The 19,523-nt window shown below is 34.6% G+C and overlaps 2 protein-coding genes across 2 annotated transcripts; one reads left to right on the forward strand and one right to left on the reverse strand.

Annotated features, from left to right (window-relative positions):
* Positions 1-6,526, forward strand: LOC111993321 (phosphoethanolamine N-methyltransferase 1). The gene is made up of 12 exons (XM_065779017.1): positions 1-263; positions 364-479; positions 1,618-1,755; positions 1,851-1,988; positions 2,684-2,827; positions 3,525-3,635; positions 3,728-3,869; positions 5,043-5,323; positions 5,529-5,690; positions 5,798-5,851; positions 5,934-6,008; positions 6,108-6,526. Exons 1-12 carry the CDS (start codon positions 245-247, stop codon positions 6,204-6,206), a joined length of 1,479 nt encoding a protein of 492 aa, XP_065635089.1. The 5' UTR covers positions 1-244; the 3' UTR covers positions 6,207-6,526.
* A 5,572-nt stretch (positions 6,527-12,098) lies between these two features.
* Positions 12,099-18,347, reverse strand: LOC111993347 (uncharacterized). Its single transcript, XM_024025189.2, has 7 exons — positions 17,695-18,347; positions 15,723-15,964; positions 15,258-15,380; positions 14,967-15,083; positions 14,671-14,853; positions 13,840-13,981; positions 12,099-13,025 (listed from the first exon to the last, which is right to left on the reverse strand). The coding sequence occupies exons 1-7, from the start codon at positions 18,167-18,169 to the stop codon at positions 12,847-12,849; spliced, it is 1,461 nt and encodes a 486-aa protein (XP_023880957.2). The 5' UTR covers positions 18,170-18,347; the 3' UTR covers positions 12,099-12,846.
* Between the last annotated feature and the right edge of the window lie 1,176 nt (positions 18,348-19,523).

The raw sequence follows: 19,523 nt of genomic DNA on the forward strand, positions 1-19,523 counted from the left end.
TATAAATAAAACTCCTCTCTACCAACGAAGAGCACCATTAAAAAGAGATAGTAAGAGAGAGAGAGTTTGTTTGTGTTTGTGTTTGTGTTTGTGAGGGTTAATGCGGCAGCGAGGAAGAGCACACAACCGCCGATCGAGGAGCTTTACCAGATCTCGCGTTGCCATTGAGGGTTCATAGTATATTGTCTCCTCTTTTTTCCTCGTACCAGTTTTTTTTTTTGTTGTCTTCTACATTTCGCTCTCAATGGCTGCTTGTATTCAAGGTAAAATACTCCATTTCATTTTCTTCTTTTTTAATAACTGAATTATTGTCAAGAGCCTCTTAGCTCAATTGTTTGGCGTGTCTCGTGATGTTTTCTTAAGGAGAGGAGCGAGAGGTGCAGAAGAACTATTGGATCCAGCACTCTGCGGATCTTACCGTTGAGGCTATGATGCTCGATTCCAAAGCCTCTGATCTTGACAAAGAAGAGCGTCCTGAAGTAATTATAATTGCTCTCTCTCTCTCTCTCTCTCATTATCTGCATTTTAGACCCCACATTTTGGGGTTGGCTTATATATCTTTTCTGGTTCGATCACATGTATTCCTTATTTTCCCATCCGGATCCAATTTATCACTGTGGTTTAAAAACACGTACCAAACGAGCTCTCGAATCTTTGGTTGTGACACATTTTGCGTGACCATTGACTGATATTTTTAAGCCTCAGCTGGACTTTTTTGACAAACTTCTTCTAAATGCCATTAGCCAATCCCGTCCATCATTCACGGTTGATTATCAAAGTAAAGATTTGACGGCTATGATGACCAAGAAATCTACAGTTCTTGTGACTTAATTTTATTAAAAAAAAGAAAAAAGAAATCTAAAGTGTTATTGAATTGAGTAATGCTAAACCAAAAAAAACACCCAACTTTACACTCACAAGCTGGGCTCCACTGTAAGAGGGACTGAAAAATTTGGTACATATTTTCAGTGTCGGTAGCATATTTCTATATTGGATTTCATATTGTATATTTGACAAACTTTCATTGTCTCTTTGCAGTCTCCATCTCTAGACTGTGAAAATTAATCTTTACTTGTTAGTTATCAAGTGAGGTCAATTCACTAATGTCAATTTGAGAACACAGATCAAGGTTAATTGGTATTTTTTTATTTTTCCTTAAAAAGCTATATATATATTATTGTTTATTCTTTTGAGCAAGCCAAACATATATATAAAAGCCAAAAAGTATGGATTGAAACTAAACTAAACTCAATGCTTTGAGTGAATAGACCATTGTCCAATTGGGTAGATCTAAGTTGTGCCTATTGCTTTGATCTGGGTGTGCAAGCTTGTATACACCTTAATACTATTTTCAAGTTCATACCTAGTTCTGATTTTGCTAAAGCAAATAATCTGGTATTATTCCATGGCTTCATATGAAACTAATGAACCAACCACATTGTAAAAAAAAATTTATAATGCCAATTTTGTTGTAGATCAGATGCTTGTTGTTAATATGTTCAATGTTGATCACTTGGGCCAAAAATACTCATCCCACACCCCCTCTCAAAAAAAGAAAAAAGAAAGAAAGATGTCAATGTTGAGTATTCAGAACTTAATTAGCTGGATTACAAACAGGTGCTTTCACTACTCCCACCATATGAAGGAAAATCTGTTTTGGAACTTGGAGCGGGTATCGGCCGTTTTACTGGTGAATTAGCTAAGAAGGCTGGCCAGCTTATTGCTTTGGACTTCATTGACAGTGTGATAAAGAAGGTAGCTGCAGTTCCTCACCTTGCTGAAGAAAAAGAAATGTGTTTTTTTTTAATAGAACTAATCTGACTATTCTTTTTCCAATCTTATTCTTGCAGAATGAAAGCACCAATGGACACTACAAGAATGTCAAGTTTATGTGTGCAGATGTGACATCCCCGGACCTGAAAATTTCTGATGAATCACTGGACTTTATATTCTCCAATTGGCTACTTATGTATCTTTCAGATAAAGAGGTAAATCATATTGGGTTTACGGCCTGCTTCAATAAAGACTTGGTGTTTTTTGAGTTTAGTAGAGTAAAGTATATTAGTTTTGAACCTGTTGCTGTTGGTGCAAACTAAAAAGAATGATCTTGTGCATATTGCTTAGTGGTTACAAGTACTTAAAGATTGAAAACTTGGATGTTGGTGCCATGTCACAGTTTTATGATTCCCATTGCCTCCGTGCCTCTCATGGGTGTCCAATGTGACAGTTTGGGAGCTTCCTCCTTCATGATGTGGCTGAGATTTATTGAGTCTGGTGAATAACTCAATAATGTTTTCCATGAGTTGTTGGCTAGTGATAAGAGAATTGACAGTTTGCTCTAATTGCTCCACCTTCTGGTCCATGCCTAGTTTCTGATGCCATTTTGGCATGTGTTATAGGGGGTCCCTTCCCTATTTCTGTGATGTAAGTGGAAACAGAAGTTATATACAAGAAATTGAAAATTACTTAACTGCATCTAGGGAGTCCAACCTCCAGTATCTCATACATGGTCTAACTTTAGAGTGAAAGGGTGAACTTGTTCCAACTTCTTAATGATTGAACAGAAAACATGTTAGATTTGTTCTTCATTCTTTGTTAGGGCTTTTGAGTTCTTGGGAACTGCAAGTTAGTCATCCTCTTTTCTGACTGTATCTGTATGCATTTTTCTTTTCGTGTATCTCAGGTGGAGGATTTGGCAGAAAGAATGGTCAAGTGGTTGAGGGTTGGTGGGTTTATTTTCTTTAGAGAGTCTTGTTTCCATCAATCTGGAGACAGCAAGCGAAAGTACAACCCAACCCACTATCGGGAGCCCAGATTTTATACAAAGGTTTGCCTTCTTGTCAATTTCTTTACTTGACACTTGCATAGACCTGCTCAATTTTGTTGATCAAATGTGTAATGAGAGACTATAATCAAAGATATTTTAATTAATGCTCTCTTTTTGGAGTGTAAATGACAAGAAAACAGATGAACATTTTCACATTGGACTAGGCTCAAATGTTAGACTTGAACTTTTAGTGGAGTTATGTCGTCCACATTGGGAGTTTGATTTGACTGCATTCAAATTTGAAATCAGGCCCTGTCATAATAGTTCTTGTTTTAGAGAAAGTGCAGAAGATGGTTTTAAATTAAACATCTATCCATCCTGTTTGTGATGGATAGTTGTCTTGTTATTTGGCCATAGTTTCTTTTAAAGTTATGCTTTGTTTAAAGATATGTGGTAATGTAAATTTATTCAACAAAATCCATAATCAAGTTCTTTTAGGTATTTTTCTTCTCCTGCATCTATATATATATATAGAGTTATAGACACATGCGTACATGCATAAATACAGATATGTATGTATATATGTATGTATGTATGTATGTATGTATTGTCTTTGTCTATATATAAGTTTTTCATCTGCATGGTTTTCATGTGCTAAAAAATATGAGCAGGACAGGGTTGTCCTGTCAAGACATGCTGTCTATAAAGCAAAAAGTTTCTTTTTGGAAGGATCTGTTTCTGATTATATTTGCTGCAGATCTTTAAAGAGTGCCATGTACTTGATGGTTCTGGAAATTCCTTTGAACTCTCTTTTGTTGGCTGCAAATGCATTGGAGCTTATGTGCGAAACAAAAAGAATCAGAACCAGGTAATATGATGGGTTTTATGTGAATCTCATTTTTTTTTTTTTTTTTCCATTGAATATCTGACAAGATGTGCCTTAATGTTTCTGAAATGCAGATTTGCTGGACATGGCAAAAAGTCAGGTCTGAGGATGATAGGGGGTTCCAGCGTTTCTTAGACAATGTTCAGTATAAATCTAGTGGCATATTACGTTATGAGCGTGTCTTTGGACAAGGTTTTGTGAGCACAGGAGGGATAGGTATGCCTTACTAACCATGTGTTCTGTATGCATTACTGACCACCTGTTTGTTCTCTCTCTCTCTCTCTCTCTCTCTCTCTTCCCACATTTAGGGTGTAGTAGTGAAGATAAAAGGAGAAAATAAAAATAAAAATCATGCTCAAAATTGAAGGAGTTACTGATGGTTCTATACAAATCTGTCATAGGATTGACTATTTTAATTTTTTAATAGCAGAATACTGAGTATTTGAGTTAGATATTACTTAGTCCCACTAATGGCAACATATGTTCATCATTGCATCTCATTAAACTTTTTGGTTGTTATAGAAAAACCTTCAATATGCTGCATAGATATTGGATTACTTTCTCTGTTGAATTTGTTTTGACATCTTGAAGAAGGCTTTTGTCATCGAGGCCATATGAATCGCATTCTCTATAAGCAATGCAGAGGCAAACAGCATTCTGTGTTATTACTTAGAACTTCAACATCTTTTTGTTTTGGTTAGTTTAACATAATAACATATTAGTATTATGACAATTTGTATTATAAATATATTTTTTGGGAAGATGACATGCCCTTGTATGTTGACTCACTAATTTGACAAAACCTTCGATTAATAAAAAATTTCTACTTTACTATTGAAAATGTGAGGACATTATCTTAGGTACTTTAAATAAAATTTCACACAATGACATATCTCTTTGCCTTTTTCTTTTATTGTTTTGTATACTTTTGCCAACTTCACTATCTGCATTGTTCAGAATTTGGAACAGTTATTATTATTATTATTCAGGGGGAATTGAACTTTTCATACATTTTTTTGATAAGTCTATGGCTCCAAGGGGAGATTTGAACTAGTGACCTGCACTTCATGAGATGTGGTCCCTGTTGATTGTGCCACCCCTTGGGTAATTGAACATATCTATGTGTGACTCTGTGTGTGTGTGTGTATGTGTGTGTTTCAACATCTAACAGACTTTGGAACTTTACAAATAATGAATATTTTAGGTATTAAACATTTAACCTTAAAACCTATAAGATAATTAGAAAATGAGAAAAACTATATGTTTTACTTGACAATTTTTCTGAATTCATTTTCCTTACCAAGAAAGATGGAGAGAAGGTTCATAACTAAAATGTAAATTTAAATCTTTGAAATTATGTTTAAGTGAACTCGTGTCTTTGAACAACAGATACAACTAAAGAATTTGTGCAAAAGTTGGAACTTAAGCCTGGCCAGAAGGTCCTAGATGTTGGATGTGGCATTGGGGGAGGTGACTTTTATATGGCTGAGAACTTTAATGTGGATGTTGTTGGGATTGATCTCTCGATAAATATGGTTTCTTTTGCTCTCGAACGTGCTATTGGACTGAACTGCTCAGTTGAATTTGAAGTTGCTGATTGCACTAAGAAAACATATCCTGAGAATTCATTTGATGTGATATACAGCCGAGACACCATTTTGCACATTCAAGTAAGGCGCTTATTCTTCCTTCTTTTTTATTTTATTTTATTTTATTTTATTTTATTTTGTTTTTGGAGGGGGGTTCCTGTTACTTGAACAGTTATAAGCGTTGTTTATTTATATTATTATTTATTTTATTTCTTATTTTTAATGGACAATGTGGAACAATTATATACACAGTCTGAAATTTGAATGTTTGTTGGTTAATTTTCAGGACAAACCTGCATTATTCAGATCCTTCTACAAGTGGTTGAAGCCTGGAGGTAAAGTTCTTATCAGTGATTACTGCAAGAATGCTGGAACTCCATCTCTGGAATTTGCTGAATATATTAAGCAAAGAGGATATGATCTCCATGATGTTAAATCATATGGCCAGGTATGTTGCATTTAAAATTTGTCTCATTTCACGCCTTGCAAGAATTTTTTCATGGCCTTTTCTCTTTATTTCCTTGACATAGTGGACTTGTTTTAACCATGGTGCAGATGCTTCGTGATGCTGGTTTTACTGATGTCATTGCAGAGGATCGTACTGAGCAGGTTTGTGTAGATCTGTGCTTTTGTATGTGTTGAAAATAAACTAGGTTGAGCCTACTGATCTAAGACAACTGTTGTGCTTCAGTTCATTCAAGTTCTGCAGCGGGAATTGAATGCTGTTGAGAAGGACAAGGATGCATTCATTGAGGACTTTTCTGAGGTGCATTTTCCTCTTTAAAATCTACCCTTCACCTTTGGTTGATCTTTCCTTTACTGTTTGTATTAATTCTTTTCTTTTGTTTCTCTTGATAATCTGCAGGAAGACTACAATGACATAGTTGGTGGATGGAAAGCAAAGCTGATTAGGACTTCATCTGGCGAGCAGAGATGGGGCCTGTTCATTGCCAGTAAAAACTGATTCTGTTTCAGATCGTTTTCCCTGGCTGTTGTAGCTTTTAATATATGTATTTTCAACAATCTTTGGTGTTGATTGTATGCTATTAGCTGATGGTTGATGACCATCCTATATTTGCTGCATTCTCATCTCACCTAAACTTTATCTTTGAATAATGAGATAGAGAATAGCTAATGAACTTTAGATTAAAAGAGCAAGCAGCTGGAACTAGGAAAAGCTTATCTTAGCTCCGTTTAATGATATCAGTGGTTTGTTATTGGAAATAAAATTGTAACTTGGATATCTGGAAAAAATCAATATTATGATAGAGTGTGCGTTCGGTATGGATGAAATTTGCCAACTTATTTTATTATTCAGCTTATTTTTGCTACTATTAATAGGTCTCGCTGTATTTTTTGGTACTATTTATAGGTCATACTACACTATTTCACTAAACTTTTACCTTTATTTACAGTATTTTTAGCAAAATGTTTTCAGTTTTAGCAAAATAAGCGGATTTCAAATAGATCATGAGTTTGTTGTCACTTGGGAGTTTGATTGAAAAGCACATTTTAGTTGGATTGCTTAATTATAGACCTTGTCTAAATTTTATTAATACTAGCTCATTATTTCATGCATATGTATGAATGGATATACTTAAAAGATATATGTTAAAATGCACATAATAATCATTCTCTTGATAATCTGCAGGAAGACTACAATGACATAGTTGGTGGATGGAAAGCAAAGCTGATTAGGACTTCATCTGGCGAGCAGAGATGGGGCCTGTTCATTGCCAGTAAAAACTGATTCTGTTTCAGATCGTTTTCCCTGGCTGTTGTAGCTTTTAATATATGTATTTTCAACAATCTTTGGTGTTGATTGTATGCTTTTAGCTGATATTTGATGACCCCATCCTATATTTGCTGCATTCTCATCTCACCTGAACTTTATCTTTGAATAATGAGATAGAGAATAGCTAATGAACTTTAGATTAAAAGAGCAAGCAGTTGGAACTAGTAAAAGCTTATCTTAGCTCCGTTTAATGATATCAGTGGTTTGTTATTGGAAATAAAATTGTAACTTGGGTATCTGGAAAAAATCAATATTATGATTGAGTGTGCGTTCGGTATGGATGAAATTTGCCGACTTATTTCACTATTCAGCTTATTTTTGCTATTATTAATAGGTCTCACTGCATTTTTTGGTACTATTCATGGGTCATACTGCATTATTTTACCAAACTTTTACCTTTATTTACAGTATTTTTAGCAAAATGTTTTTAGTTTCAGCAAAATAAGCGGATTTTGAGCAGATCATGAGTTTGTTGTCACTTGGGAATTTGATTGAAAAGCACATTTTAGTTGGATTGCTTAATTATAGACCTTGTCTAAATTTTATTAATACTAGCTCGTAATTTTATGCATATGTATGAATGGATATACTTAAAAGATATACGTTAAAATGTATAGAATAATTTTTATATATATAATTTAAATATTATTGGTAGTCATTCTTTTATATATATATATATATATATGTATGTATGTATTTTAATTATTTAAAAAGTCTTGTAAGAATATTATTAGGTAGAAAATGTAAATTGTTCATTTAATTTTTTTTTTAATATTCATTAATTCTGAATTTTTTGGTTTTTGTACGCAATAACTTACTTAGATAGATATTTATGATGTGGTCTTATATTTGTCTTCAAAATTAAGAAATTAAATTCTCTTTAAAAATAAATAATTCAAGATACATGACATAAAATTGGACTTCAATATATATATATATATATATTCAAGGTAGTTAGTGATCAAGTTATCTTTTCCTTTGATATGTTTGACTTGGAAGGACTATTGTGTAAACCAATTTGACCATTTGAATAATTGAGGATGAGGGAACATTTTCCATTTGAACTGAAGCATTTTTGGGAAGGAGGACATGTTCATTTCTACTAGAAAGTGTTCAATACTTAAAAACATCTTAAAGCAGTTTCATTTAGACTTATCCATGTATGTCAGACGCATTTACTACTTTCTGTAGTAGCCTTATCCAGCAGATGCTTTGGCTCAACCAGACCCCCACCTTTGCAACCACTTGTCACCATAAACTAGGCCCCCACTATTTTATGCATAATCGGACAGAACTCATTATAAATTGTAGCTAAGTTAGTTTGAAGTCCATGGCCTATAAATAGCCACTTTGTTGGGTAGATTTTTTCTTCCTTCTTGGATGATCGTCATCATAGGCTTCTTCTTCTCTGCATTCAGCACAATCACAAATATCCCGCCATATGTGGCCAGAGGGTGATTTGCCCTCATAGCAAGGTTTTCCATCTTCATAGAATGATTTAATTTTAAGGCCATCTTCACAAACACGACACAGGTTGAAGTTGGCTAAGTTCTGCCTCTCCACAGTTATAAAGTGGCTATTTATAGGCTACGAACTTCAAACTAACTTAGTTACAATTTACAATGAGTTCTATCCAATTATGCATAAGATAGTGGGGCCTAATTTATGGTGACAAGTGGTTGAAGAGATAAGGGCTTGGCTGAGCAAAGTGTTTGCTAGATAAGGTTGCTGCAGAGAGTAGTAAATGCATCTGACATGCATGGATAAGTTTGAATGAAGCTGCTTCAACATGTTTCTGGACCTTTTTTTTTTTTTTTAAATTTTTTTTTTAAAGTTTTGAACATACTAGTCCCATCCGTCTCTTATATATATATATATATATATCAGACAAGCAATTGGACTTCAATGTATATATATATATATATATATATTCAAGGTTTTTTTTTTTTTTGAGAAACTATATATATATTCAAGGTAGTTAGTGATCAGGTTATCTTTTCCTTTGATATGTTTGACCTGGAAGGGCTATTGTGTAAATCAATTTGACCATTTGAGTAACTGAGGATGAGGGAACATTTTCCATTTGAACTGAAGCATTTTTGGGAAGGAGGACATGTTCATTTCCACTAAAAAGCGTTCTATACTTAAAAACATCTTGAAGCAGTTTCATTTAGACTTATCCATTTATGTCAGACGCATTTACTACTCTCTGTAGTAGCCTTATCCAGTAGATGTTTTGGCTCAACCAGACCCTTACCTCTGCAACCACTTGTCACCATAAACCAGGCCCTCACTATTTCATGCATAATTGGACAAAACTCATTATAAATTGTAGCTAAGTTAGTTTGAAGTCCATGGCCTATAAATAGCCACTTTGTTGGGTAGATTTTTTCTTCCTTCTTGGATGATCGTCATCATAAGCTTCTTGTTCTCTGCATTCAACATAATCACAAATATCCCACCATATGTGGCTAGAGGGTGATTTGCCCTCATAGCAAGGTTTTCCATCTTCATAGAATGATTTAATCTTAAGGCCATCTTCACAAACATCTGACATAGGTTGAAGTTGGCTAAGTTCTGCCTCTCCATAGTTATAAAGTGGCTATGTATAGGCCACGAACTTCAAACTAACTTAGCTACAATTTACAATGAGTTCTATCCAATTATGCATAAGATAGTGGGGCCTGGTTTATGGTGACAAGTGGTTGAAGAGATAAGGGCTTGGCTAAGCAAAGCGTTTGCTAGATAAGGCTGCTGCATAGAGTAGTAAATGCATCTGACATGCATGGATAAGTTTGAATGAAGCTGCTTCAAGATGTTTTTGCATTTTTTTTAGTGTTGAACATACTAGTCCCACCCGTCTCTTCCAGATATATATATATATATATATGTGTGTGTGTGTGTGTGTGTGTGTGTTGCAATTTTGGAGAATGTATCCAAGGATATAAATAACTTGGCTGTACTTTTGTTGTTGTTGTTGTTGTTGTTGTTGTTGAGAAAGTGGTTGTGCATACTTGATTCCCTATATACATAATAATTTCACATAATTCTCTGGACAGTCAATGGGTAGCTGATCCTTTGGAAGAAGAGCAAATCCTTCTTTTTCCAATTAAGAAAAAGGCCAAATGTGAAGAAGGCCCTAGGGCTAGGTGTGCATGTCTAGGATTAGCCACACACTCAACATCTGATTTTGGATAGATTGTGATCTTTGGGATTACGTAGAAAAATCTGGGGAAGGGGTTTTGGATTTATGATTGAAAAAGATGAAAAAAAGAAAAAGAAAAAAGAAATAGGATTTTTTTTAATACTTAAATAGTGATAGTATCGATGAGTAGTAACCCGTGAAAAGGAAGAAGAAAAAAAATCTTAAGACTAATGTGTCTCAATACTCAAAAAAAGAATCAATAGACTCCTTTTTGAGAGTGATTCATCCTTTTTGAACGCAACATACAACTCCCCAGTATACTACTCAATAATTTTATAAATCAACTTAAACTTGTTTGAGTACACTAAAAAACTTATATAGTCCCTATTCCTACCTTTTACTTTGACCAGAAAACCAAAATTTCTGAATTAAACATAGTACATACATAAAGACCCATAAACTAAGCAAGACTTATTAATAAAAGAAAACTCATGACACATACTCAACAATTGTAAAATTACTAAAATACTTGACTCTAGAATAAACAAATAAAGTATGAAAAACCTAATTAACTACCGTGGACACACAGCTACTTCTCATGATTGTGATAATGTCCTACTTTTACTTGATGACCATGAAGGTGTTTCAGGCCAACAAATAAACAAAGACAAGACCAAAATGCGACATATTAAGATAGCTTTGGAGTACAGGAAATTTAGTAATACGAGAAATACTTGGGATTGCCATCTTTTGTGGGAAGAGAGAAAAAAAGCTAGTTTTAACAATCTTAAGGAGAGAATCTGGCGGAAATTGCAAGGGTGGGAAGAACGCTTTTTGTCACATGCTGGAAGAGAAGTCTTGATCAAATCCATTGTACAAGCTATTCCTACTTATACGATGGATTTTTTAAAATTATCCATTGGACTTTGTAAGGAAATTGAAGTACTAATTAAATTTTTTTGGTGAGGGTAAAGAGGTGATAGGAGGAAAATACATTGGGTCAAATGAGAGGATTTATGTAAATCCAAAATGGTGGGAGGTATGGGGTTCCAAGATTTGGCTAAGTTCAATGATTTTCTATTGTCAAAGCAAGCTTGGAGGTTGATGGATAATGAAAAATCTCTCTTCTATTGGGGCTTTAAGGCTCGCCTTTTCCCAAATTGTTCTATTTTGGAAGCAAGGAACTCTAAGTCAGGCTCTTATGCCTGGAAGAGTATCTTGAAGGGTTGGGAAGTTATAAAAAAGGGAGCTAAATGGAGCGTGGGCAATGGTAGTTCAATCAAAATTTGGAGTGATAGCTGGTTACCAGGGAATAGGAATGGTAAGGTTTTGACTCCGGTTGCTGACAGTATGAGAGTAATAACAGTAGGCTTATTTATTGACTCTCATCATCGGCAATGGAAGGGATCAATCATTGACAGTTTATTGGATCCCCATGATGCGGAAAAAAAATTAAAACATTCCCCTTGGCAGGTCTTCTACTGGTGATTCTCTATTTTGGCCATTTACTCAGAATGGAGATTATACTTGTAAGTCTGGATATCGTTTTCTCTGTAAACATTCGGATCTTCAGACACAGCCCTCCCCAGCTGCGACAGACCAGTCCTTGTGGAAAGGTATATGGTCTTTGAACAGCTCCAAATAAAGTCAAGAATTTACTTTGGAGAGCTTGCCAAGATGTTATCCCCACCAAAACCAACTTGGTCCGTAGAACAATCATCACTGATCCACTGTGCGAAAGATGCTCACAAGCCCCAGAGGATACTCTTCATGGCCTTTGGACTTGCTCTCATTTGGATGCAGTGTGGAATGCTCTGCCAAACTGGAATTTCAGAAACGACCACATTTTCTCAAGCTTCAAAGAGGTAGTTCAGTTTATCCTTGACTAACAACAATTTAGAAATCTTTGCAATGCAGGTTTGGGCGATATGGAATCACAGGAACCAATCTTGGAATTCAAGACCCTGCTGCCCCATTAATCAGCTCTCTCAGCTGGCTAAAACAAGGTATGATGAGTTCGTCAAGCTTACACCTAGCAGGCCAAGTCCCCAACACCGCCCAAGGACCCTTTGGCAAGCTCCTCCCCCAAACTTGTTCAAGATTAACTACAATGGGGCTGTTTTCCAGGAATTCCATAAATCTGGAATTGGTGTAGTAATCTGAGATTCACATGGATTAGTCATAGCTTCCATGTCCCAAGTAATCCCCCAGCTCTTTACTGCTATTGAAGTTGAAGCTGCAGCTGCTGCGAAAGCATTGGAATTTGCTTTGGAGCTTGGAGTGACTCAAGCTGTTCTTTAAGGTGATTCTTTGGTCGTGTTTCAAGCTCAGACAGATGAACCTCTTCCTCGGGCTGGTTTTGGCTCCTTCATCAGAGATGCAAAATGTTTTTCTAATTCTTTTCTTTGGTTAAACTTTTCTCATACTAAGAGGGAGGGCAATAGGGTAGCGCATAATCTTTACACTTATTTTTGGGCTCTGCCTTAGCCTTAAAAGAGGATATTTTTTTCCCTAACCATGCTATGGTTGCGCCATCATGAGAACAAACATAATAGATTACTATTAACGAACTACAAAAAACCTTTATATGTACAACTTTAGATTTATGCTTCTTCCAGAGATTTATCTAAAAAAACAAACATTAGAGATCACTAGAAGGGATCACTATAACAAATCTATTACGTCCTTCTTGGTCCTGACAACAACCGGTGAAGTAGAGAGAGCACTTTGCACTTTTTGCTTTTCTGGAACTAGCAGAAGATTGCCTTTCTGATTAGCCTCTTCAACCTCAATAGGCTTATTGATTGGTAAAGATCCAAACATCTGTACCATTAAGCTTCCCCCTACCATAAAATGTAGCCTAGTGAGTTTGGTACACTTTTTTTTTTTTTGAAAATGAGTTTGGAACACTAGCCTTATGTCAGTTCTGATTTTCATTTTGCTTGTCTTTTTTCATAGTCTAAAAGTTGCCTTTTTGTTTTAGAGGGAGGAGGGGAAGGGGAGTGTTTTAGCATTATGGTTATATTGATATGAAAAGTAAACATAATAAATGAGAAAATTGTCACTCCCCAGGATTAAAAATGAAAAAGAAAAAAAGAAAAGAAATTCTTGTAGTTGGAAAAAAGGAAAAACAACCATTGGATGTTGAATAAGAATGTAATATAAAGTGAAAACAAATGGTAAGGGGTTAATACACAAAAAAGTAGTGTAAGGAACATCCAGGGATTGAACTGAAACTTTTATTTGTTCATGTTTAATTTTTCTCTTGACCTTGAAAAGAGAATGAATGAAAATGCAAAATGGTGAAGAAGCAATACATCCAGCAATACTAAAATATGAAAAAGAAGAGAATGACCGGTTATAAATGCTGAAAAGATTTGCTAGACTTATATCACTCTGATGCTTCCTTAAGGTTATAAGTGCTTAAATACAATTCTTCTAACACAATCATGGAAAACAGGAAAATGAGGAAAGTTACATATTCTGCTGAGAAGCATGGTGAATAGGATGATAAAACATTCAAAATTAAAAGTTCATGTCTAAAGATAGCTGCAATTTGCATCTAAAACACAAATGCCTGATAATGGTTTTATCTTTTTAAACCAAATGATAAAAAGAAGATAAAAGGGATTGTTACTTCTTAATGTTATTTCTTACCTAGCACAAGAGCAGCGCCAATCCATCCACTCATACCCCACCTTTCACCAAGGAGAAACCATGCAAAACCTGCACCCCAGAGTGGCTCCAGCCCATAAATTATTGCTGTTTCTGTTGCTGAGACATCACGCATGGCTGCCATCTATAGAAACAAAAACAAGCTGCGGTAATCCATACTAAAAAAAGAACTAAATACATGCCAAAAACAATGCAAAAGAACAAGAAGCATTTTCACTTTTCACAGCCAAAAAGGACCAAATTTGAAGGAGGATTGACTGGAGTTAACAATAGAATTTTTCTTAAAAACTACATTTCTGGCACGAATGATATGCTTGACATTACTGATGAGGTGATTTCTTGAAGATGCATGTAAGACATGATTTTTCGGGAAAATTTTAAAACTTAATTAAAACTTCACGTAATCCATTTCTACTTCTCAATTGGAATGCCCAAGAAATTAACAACCCAAGTTACCTCAAGCCCTACTATCAGAAAAAGGGGCCAGGAAAACAAAGCAATTAACTGTTTAAGTCACAGCATCCATATAAATTGTCGAAATAACTACCTAATACTGAACTTACTTGGCATGCCTGGATTCATGATCATATAGAAAATACAAATAAAGCACAAGTAACTTAAAAGACATGGAAGACATACAGTTCAATTAGGAGTCATATGCACACTCAGTCCTAAATTAATTTGTAAAGCAGGTAGTGCAAGAGCTAAGGAATGATACCTCCTAATGGAAGACATACAGTTCCATTAGGAGTCATATGCTCACATGGCCCTAAATTAGTTTGCAAAGCAGGCAGTGCAAGAGCTAAGGAATACCTCCACCCATAAGCATAATCCAGTAGAGAATATGCCAGTATATAGAGCAGGCATCCATGGAAATGCAACAATCCAATCCCATAGTTCTGTCCATGTCCATGTTGATTGGTCAAAGCCATTAACACCATCAAACCATCCTCCAATTAAAACCCAGATTGTGGATAACAGAGCAACAACACACACCTACATGAAACCATAGAATTTTTTCATATGCATAAATTGAAAATCTGCATCATCAAAAGAGGCATGTATAAGTGCATTTGAGGAGGAAGTACATTCAGGACAAGGAAACAAACCTCATATCCAAGAAGTGGTAGGAAGTTCTCTTTCTTTGTACTTCTTGATATATGTTCAGTTCGAAGCATGTGAATTCCAAAAAATATTGCACTTAAAAAGTTCAAAAGATCTCCAACCTGAAAATATTGGGACTTCATGAAATTGAGATAAAATTATCCCGTAGCAATCAATCTGGTGCAGATCATTGTTTGTTTTTTTTTTTTTGGCGTAAGATGATTCTTCTTTTAATGGTATCAAAAGTTACAATACAATCAACAAGATATTCTGATAAGGAATTATGCAGTGCTTACACTTGGAGGAGATCCACTACATTCCAGCATAGCAACCCCAAGAGCAGACATGAGAACTCCAAACCAGGTACGGGCAGGAATATAGGCTCCTAATATGCCATCAAGCAAAGGAACCACTATAACCTGTTCAAATTAGCAGGAAATTGTTAAAACTTTACTGTTCTGCTTCTTTCTGAGATTAATTTTTTCACTTGACAAATCAGGAGTCTCAGTCATGTTGAATAGGAAACGTCTTATTGTGATGGTAAAACAAAGCAATGCATGGAGATATGATTACCCCCCCAAAAAAAAAAAAAAAAAAACTTTTGGAGAACTTATTGGCAACAAAGTATCAAATCTTCTGTGCCATCCCTGAGAATCATGGAAATATTCTCAAAACAAGTCATGAAATCTAATTTTTCTTTGTGATAATTGCATATCTAATGATCACAGGGGAAAAGAAATGTGTAAGGAGTTTGAGCTTACTGTAAACAATGAAATGAATGATGCACGCCCAGCATCAGCTGTAAGTAGACCAATTGCCTCAATAAGGTACCCTAAACTAACCCACAATCCCAGCTCCATACCTGCATTGCGGGTTTTAATATCATCTCGAGCGTGAAAGACAAATGGCAAAAATGGGATGGCTGAGACAACAAATCGCACTGCAGAGAAGGTCGCTGGGTCCATACTCATTTCAACACCTTTCAAAATCGGAATGTCACTTGCTGCAGTTTGAAACCAAAATAATCCTTAATGATTTACCAAAAAGTGAAAATATGAGTCCTTAATTATGTCACCCACTACCAAAAATAGCAAATAGTATTCTTGATAAAGGCATTTAAGTTGATCTTCTGGGAATAATTTAGTGACTGATACTTCAAACTTTCTGTTGTCTAAGTAATACTAATTGTTCTGTCCAAACCCTGTGAGGTCCTCACACAGTTTGCACTAAGGTGTTAGTATGTGATTGGGTGCACATTATTGCTTGGCTTTCCTCTAGATAGTCAATTATGATCCTTACAGCAAGAACCACAAGTGCAAATGAATTTGTGCAAGAACAATTACATATGATAGGAGGCGATTGTCTCATCAAATAGAGGTGGATTGTGCTGCATGGTTGCCATTTATTTTCAAAAAAGATGGAGAGGAACGTCATTCGCGCCTTGGACATTTTGGCAGTAAATTATGAAGTGAATTATCTGTTGGCAAAATCTAATCATATTCATGATTCAAGTCTAGTTATAAAACACCAAAATTATTAAAACAGTTAAAAAAAAAATCCAGATTGAGAACAAGGAAGCCAAATCATTAATAGAAACCAAATGTTCAAGGGGCCAGGCTTTTGTGCTTGTCACTCACTCGAGCCAATATAAGAAAAGTTGGAAACTTACTTGACTGGTTTATATCTATACTTATTTTGTCTTATGAACTCTTAATTTGATTAAAATAAAATAAAATCAACAATCTATATAAATTTTGTCTTCAAAAACCAATATTTTAAAACATGAAAGCAATTTAAAGCCAAAGAAAGAAAGAAGGGGGGGGGGGGGGATAATAATTGGTAGAGCAGATTAATAACAAGATTAGGTGTTATGTTTTCAATAAAAGAGAACGATCATACCACAAAAGTTAAGACTTAATCACCAAATGAAGTTATTTATCACATTTTCTTTAAAACGGATATAAACTTCAAATGCACTAATCAATTTACTGGCAGCAAATATACTATTTGGAAATCTCTTAGCAGATGATTTTTTTTTTTTTTTAAATTACTTTTTTTACCAGAAACATACCATACAAAACATGTAGCTCAAGACATTGACATCCATTACTGAACTTTTAAGTTAGGAAGCACAGATATGGGTCTGGTAGGACAATGCAAAACTAGCAATTTCTAAAAATTATAACATGACATGGCAAATATGGCACCCTAAATGAAGTGTCTGTACTTCCTAGCTTTTAAGTTTGCTATGTTAGCATACTCTTACAATCACCAAAACTGTATTAAGCTTCATCCCAGCATAGATACAAAGATTACCCACTACTGAATTTTCATAGGATGTGACATTGCTTTCCTCTTTAATTTTACCAAAACTATATGAATGATCATAAATACAAATCAAATTACTTTAAGAAAAGATGATAAATTACCCATTCTCCTAATAAGAAATTATGAATTTAATCACTTAACCAAATTCTAACAGTTCCCTTACATGTAGGTCCAAAGTCCCCTTACTAAGTGAGGCACAATAATTCAATTTTTAACTTTTTAAAATGGAGGTAGTGTGAACACATGTTCAAACTCAAACTAACTAATAAATTATCAATTGTCTGAAAAGGTAATGGAAGCGGTGAATATTTAATAACTTAACCAATATTCTTATATTCTAACAAAAGATACACAATACTGATTAAATTATGTATGAATATGAAGAAAGAGATAGAAGTTGAATACCATAGACGACAGTAATGACGTTGAGCAAGATAATACTCCTCATCTTCTTGGAAGAAAACCAAAATTTTCGCCACAAAGGCCGCTTCTTTGCAATCGCTTTCAATCCCCTGTTCAAAGACTTATGAGCCTTAGCTTTGTTTATCTTCTGCTCAAATTTATTGGAACCATCAGTATGTACAATAGAGAAAGTGACATCATGTGTCCTTTCATTCATTGGAGATTTCTGGTTTCTTATATATCTGGAAGTAGCTGCATAATAATAATAAGTAGAACAAGAACAAGAGGATGTTGAAGAAGAAGAAGAAGAAGAAGAAGATGGTGTTAGTGATGAGGAGGAGTCAGACGAGTAAGCAGTGAAACGAAGTGGTTTGGTGGAGAAGGAGTTATTGTTATTGAAGTAGCATGAGATTTTGGAAGCAGGGTAGTCATATGTTGTTTTCGTGTTCCATATTGTTGTTGATGGGGAAAAAGCCATGGTTAAGCTACTTAGAGAGTCTTAGTTTTGATTATTTTTCTTTGTGTTTGGTTTTGTTTTTCAGAAATGATCACAATAATAATGTGCAGAGAGATCTGGTACTCAAAAGACCGGGATTTTTATGAGTGGAATTTGGGACCAAGGAAGGAACTGTAAGAAGACAGATCTTTCTATCAAATTGGGAGTCCACAACGTGTGGCACATGGGATTTTCGTTGAACCCGTGGCCCGACCAATATTGTCTTTTCATTTTTGGGTGCTGTGTGTGTGAACCTTAGAACTCACAAAACGTTCTCCACATGTTGAAAGTGCCGAACTACTATGAGGATTGGGGAGGATAATGAGTTCAAATATTTTAATTCCCCAAATTCAAATGTTTATTTTAAGACAAACATTTAACACGTATCATTTGTCCTATTTTTTTATATTTAATTTTGTGTTTTACCAATCATGAGGTGCTAGAGAATTTGTTTTCCATTTTTCTAGTAATCTTTACCATGATTTATTGCTGCTAAATGACAAGAAAAGCTTAATTTATTGCAATCTTCCCTTTATCATCTTCAAAATTATTATTTATAACTACCATCATGTCATATACAATATAAAAGAATTTGGGTCTCTATAAATTGTGGTTAGTGACTATCTTCTTTTTGTGATAAGTGACTATTTTTCTCACCCCAAGTGATTACCTTTTTCTTTTCAAAGAAAAAGAAAAAAAGTGACTACATTTTATTCGAGACTCAGTAAAATACACATTTCCTCTAAACTTTAGAGTAGTTCAAATCAAATCCTAAATTCAAAAATTTCAGTTATTATCATGAACTTTTGTTTTCATTTTTCTATTAATCTTTACCATGATTTATTACGGCTAAATGACAAGAAGAGCTTAATTTATTGCAATGTTCCTTTTATCATTTTCAAAATTATCATTTATATCTACCATCACGTCATATACAATATAAAAGAATTTGGGTCTCTATAAATTGTAGTTAGTGACTATCTTCTTTTTGTGATAAGTGAGTATTTTTCTTACCCCAAGTGATTACCTTTTTCTATTCAAAGCAAAAGAAAAAAAGTGACTTCTGTTTATTTAAGACTTAGAGTAAAATACATTTCCTCTAACTATAGAGTAGTTCAAATCAAATCCTAAATTTTAAAAAATTTCAGTTATTAACATGAACCTTTTAAGTGGTTTCAATTTGAACCAAATTGGTTTTTATCATTATGTTTGTATTATGTGATTTAACCTAAATATTAAGTAAAATTTTTTTCACCATTTTAGTTTGGGGTAACTTTTAAATCGGCCTCTTGACTTTCAAAACTTACAAATTACACCATTGACTATTGAAGGAAAT

This window comes from Quercus suber, unplaced genomic scaffold (genome assembly GCF_002906115.3).
Source record: "Quercus suber isolate HL8 unplaced genomic scaffold, Cork oak 2.0 scaffold_196, whole genome shotgun sequence".
Taxonomy (NCBI): Eukaryota; Viridiplantae; Streptophyta; class Magnoliopsida; order Fagales; family Fagaceae; genus Quercus; species Quercus suber.